We start from the raw sequence: 4,920 nt of genomic DNA, 5'->3' as shown, positions 1-4,920 counted from the left end.
ATACTTATTCTACTCTCTCTTGTGTTACTCTGCATTTCAAATTAAGGATGAAAAACAGAGCACGCAATCTCTTCTCTGATGGTGCTAACAACAAAAGTAAGCTTTTGTTTGAATGCTTACGAGTTAGTGGTGATTAACTGATTTTTTGTCACATAGCATGTGTTATTTAGGTGTTTGCTCAATGTTTAACAGGTGAGATCTCTCACTTCGCTCCTTTCACAGATTCAGAACACAGACATTGATGAATTTCACATGTGTTTGTGTTTTTCATGAGCTCACAAACATTAAATACACACACTTAACTCACTTAACACTTAAGCACACACACACACACACACACCTCACGACCCCCGCCAGACTGTAGGCCATTATTGAAATTCCCAGTCTTTTGTATGAGGTGAGAAGAGCGTTACCTGTGTAAACCTGAATAAGCAAACTGTGCTCTTGTCTAACCAGCCTGTGGGCCGGTAATTGTTTTTCAGCCCCGTCGTACCCTGATCCACACCTGGGTGCCTCGGCCTCTTTTGTTCAGAGGCTCACAGAGATTTCCTCTCTGGAAGCAGAGACAGTCCGGCAGGAGAGAATGAAGAGGCTGAAAAAGATCAATAGGCAGGACTCTTAATCGGAGTTCATTAGCCAAAGAGGAAACACTTGACTCCTAAAATCACAACTGTGCCAAGATGGAGTAAATAAAGTCGAGGAGGAAAAACTTGTGAGGTACAGAGTGTTGTAGAGCAGCCACTATATTACAGCTGAAATAAAATTAAAATAATGACTATAGCAACAACCAGGTAAATACTATCAGGTATTGTTGAATTTAAAATCAAATTTACCTGAAAGTGAATCGTGTATTGGCCAAGAATAACTGCCTTAACATTGCCTTAAACTACAGTGATGATAAAATTATAGAATTTATATACGTTTTCTTTGCATATATGAAAAAAACTTTATGCTTTGTTTATTGCCTGGATATGGATATGATCTTATCCAAAAAACATATTTTTGTCAATGAAACAAATTGCTTGTCTAAAAGTTAAGAACTGCACTATTAAATAATATGAAACTCTAGGTGTATTATATTTTTAATTGATAGTTTTGATAGTCTTGTATGTATCAGCCAATAGCAATCACACACAAATGGCTAGTGTAAGTTTTAGCTGATAGCATACTGTACATTACAGATAGATCAGTAGTGTAATGCAGGTGGGAGGCTGCATCTTTGTGCAGGCTGTCCTGGAGAGCGTGGGAGAGCTCCATTCTACACCAAAGTGTCTTTTGTTGAAAGGAAAAGGGCCAGGTTGATTCGGTTCAAGACTACACTGGCACATTCTGGGCAGAGAGAAGAGAGATAATGTCTTTTTGGCTTCACTACTTCATTACAGGAACCACCTGCAAAGAAAAGGAGATTATTAGTACTATTATTACTATTACTATTATTATTAGTAGTAGTATTATTATTATTATTATTATTAATTATTATAACAGTAACAAAAAATAAATCAATGATAAATGATAATCAAAATAATCAATAATAATTAATCTAAGTGACTTAAATTATTTATTATTTGTTATAATAATTTATTTTTATTATTTTTGAGAGTGATGGTTTGGATTTATCATCATCATCATCATCATCATAATTATTATGGATCACCAAACTATTATTTGTTTAAGATGGTAATGATTTCTATAGGGTGCTGTTTATTATTACTATTATTATTATTATTATTAGTAGTAGTAGTAGTAGTAGTAGTAGTATATTAATTGATATAATATTGCCAATGATAAATCAATAGTAAATAACAATATATAGTATTAACTTAATAGCAATTATAAAATAATTATTACTACTCTTACTACTGATTAATAATAATGAATAAATTAAATGATTTATTAGTTTTTCATTGTTATTATTATTAATAAATAATAGTTTACATTTTTTAAAAAGGTTAATGTTTGGATTTGTTATTTTCATTATTATGAATCAATAAATTATTTTATTTAAGATGGTAATGTTATTATTATTAATTGTCATTATTATGAATCAGTAATAATTATATTAATTAATATAAAATTGTCAATGATAAATCAATAATAAATAACATCAATAACATTTAACATATAACAAATAACAATAAATAACTTACTATTAATCAATAATAATATAAAATAATTAAACAATTTATTATTTGTTTGAAATGGTAATTAGGTGTAATTAAGTTTTTATTGTTATTATTAATAATAATTAATCATTTATTTTTTTTAAAAAAGGGTAAGGTTTGTATTTATTATCATCATCATCATCATCATCATTATGAATCTATAAATTATTATTCGTTTAAGATGGTAATGATTTCTAGAGGGTGATGTTTATTATTATTATCATCATCAATACTAATAATACTACCAATAATAACAATAATAATAATAATAATAATAAATTGCATAAGGTGTAATAATAATAATAATAATAATTAAGTAATTATGATTACTACTATTATTAATCAATAATAATTCATATAAATTAAATTATGCATTTAAAGCTGTAATAATAATAATAATTAACTTATTTACTTAGTTTATTCTTTGTCATCTGCAAAGTTGCATTTAAATTTGTATTTGAATCAACAAGACTGTGGTTTTATAGTGTTCTTTCGAAAGAGGTGCAGATATATGAAGATGTGCAAAGTGAGTACAGTGGCTTTCAACTTTAGTCAATCAAAATGACCTGGAACAAACAGTAAACAAAGAGTCCTTTAATAAAACACTGCCGCAGACCTGTCCACACAAGGTTTATCAGCTTGTTTAAACTCACATCATCCAAAACTTTCAGGTTAGAGCCCTTAAACATGTTACTTGTCTTCAGTGTAGTTGAAAACTATAAATTACTGTGGTTAAATACTTAAAGGGGTGAACTTTATGACATATGGTCGAGGAGTAAATTAAAGATCTGTGAAATAACGAAAAGAATGAATGTTCCCCTTTAGCAGATCATACAATATATTTGGCCTTTGTGGTCCATAAAATGACCACCGGTGACACCAGGTTTCTGTGCACTGGAAAAGAATGCGACCTAGTCAGGTTAATGGTAATGATATACTTCAGTAAGTTCACTCACAGAGAGTAGACAGTGTCCTCCTCTATCTTCCAGAATCTGAGAATAGAGACGGTACCCAAGCCAAAACTAAACACAGCCAAATCCACAAATCAAAAGGCCCAGATTTGGCAGGGGTTTTGAGGGTTAGCTCAATAGAACGGTTAGAGCGAACAACAGAAGTCCAGTTCAAAGAATGACTTTGATATCAGGTGACATTAATATGTCCAGTATAAAACATAAGAGACCTTTTAGAGTTACTTTAGTATCTGTTTCTCAGATAGCTTAGTGAGACATGAAATGTCAAACTAAAGCTGCTTTTTTTGTTAAGTCAACAAATCAAAACTGACCTTTCTTTTTCCTTTCTTAAGACTTGTTTTTTGGTCTTATTGTGGAGGATTCACTGGCACATGTTTTACTAAAGAAAAAAAGTTTGTCTTCTTTCATCAAAATGTAATAACTGTAGTAACTTGCTCTGCTTCTGAAATGACTTTCAATTTCGGTTTTACATCACCAGGTTCTCTTATTTTTCAACCCTTCGCTTTCAACCACCTGTCATACAGAGGCCATTTCTCCCAATTCAAACAATTTATGACAGATAAAATCAGGTCCTGCCCTGGCCCTACATTTTTTACTCATTTCTGAATAACCTGTTTTATTCAGAAATGCCTCCTATTTCAGCAGTAAAATAGGTTGTGAATGACATAGTACTTCATAGAAGCCCATTTCTGCCAAAACTTACTCACACAAAGGGGGCAAAATGTAGTAATCAATAAATGCATTAAATTATTTATTTGTTTAAAATTGTAATGATTTCTGGAATGTTGTATATTATTATTATTATTATTATTATTATTATTATTATTATTATTATTATTATTATTATTATTATTATTATTAAATGACCAAATTATAAATTATGTGTAAACGATATGAATAAATGATGTTGGGTTTGTCATTGTTGTTATTATTAATAATTTACATTTTGGTTTGGATTTGTCATCATCATCATCATCATCATCATCGTCACTATGAATCCAATGATTATTTGTTATGTTTAAGATGGTAATGATTTCTACAGAGTGATTATTATTATTATTATTATTATTAACAATACTACGTATATTTTAATAATTATTAGAATAAATGTAATTATTATATTATTATTGTCAGTGGTATATCAATAATACATAGCTTATAATATATAATAATGACTAATAACACCTTATAATAATTATAAAATTATTAATACAACTAATATTAATCAATAATAACATAAAATAATTAAATGATTTATTGTTTAAAATTGTAATGATTTCTAGAAGTTTGTATATTATTATTATTATTATTATTGTTGTTAAAATGATTATTATGCAATGAATTAAGGATAAATAATGTATAAATTATATGAATCAATTATATGAATCAATTATTTTTAGAGGGCATGTTATTGATATTAATAATAATAAAATACAATTCAATTATTAATAATGATTTTTTTTAAAAAGGGTAATGGCTTAGATTTGTTATCACCACCACCACCACCATCATCATCATCATCATCATCATCATCATCATCATCATCATCATGATTATGAAATCAAAGGTTATGTATTATTTGATTAGGATTGTAAAGATTTCTACAGGGTGGTGTTTATTTATTATTATTATTATTAGTAGTAGTAGTATTAGTATTATTACTAACAATATTACTTATATTAATCAATAATTATTATATTCATATACTCATATAGTATTGTCAATGGTAAATCTTATAATATACACTAATAACTATAATAATAACTTATAATAATTATTAATACCAC

At 28.3% G+C, this 4,920-nt stretch overlaps 1 protein-coding gene across 1 annotated transcript in view; it reads left to right on the top strand.

The window, feature by feature from the left end:
• Positions 1-1,396, top strand: part of si:ch211-171b20.3 (uncharacterized) — a 4,586-nt gene extending 3,190 nt beyond the window's left edge. The window contains exons 6-7 of the mRNA XM_051098725.1: positions 47-96; positions 457-1,396. Of these exons, the coding sequence (XP_050954682.1) occupies positions 47-96; positions 457-587 (181 nt within the window). The 3' untranslated portion in view covers positions 588-1,396. The remainder of the gene's footprint in view (positions 1-46; positions 97-456) is intronic.
• The last annotated feature ends 3,524 nt before the right edge of the window (positions 1,397-4,920 follow it).

This window comes from Labeo rohita, chromosome 24, assembly GCF_022985175.1.
Source record: "Labeo rohita strain BAU-BD-2019 chromosome 24, IGBB_LRoh.1.0, whole genome shotgun sequence".
Lineage (NCBI taxonomy): Eukaryota > Metazoa > Chordata > Actinopteri > Cypriniformes > Cyprinidae > Labeo > Labeo rohita.
Note: the sequence above shows the minus strand (reverse complement) of the source record. Positions and strands in the feature narration are given on the sequence as shown.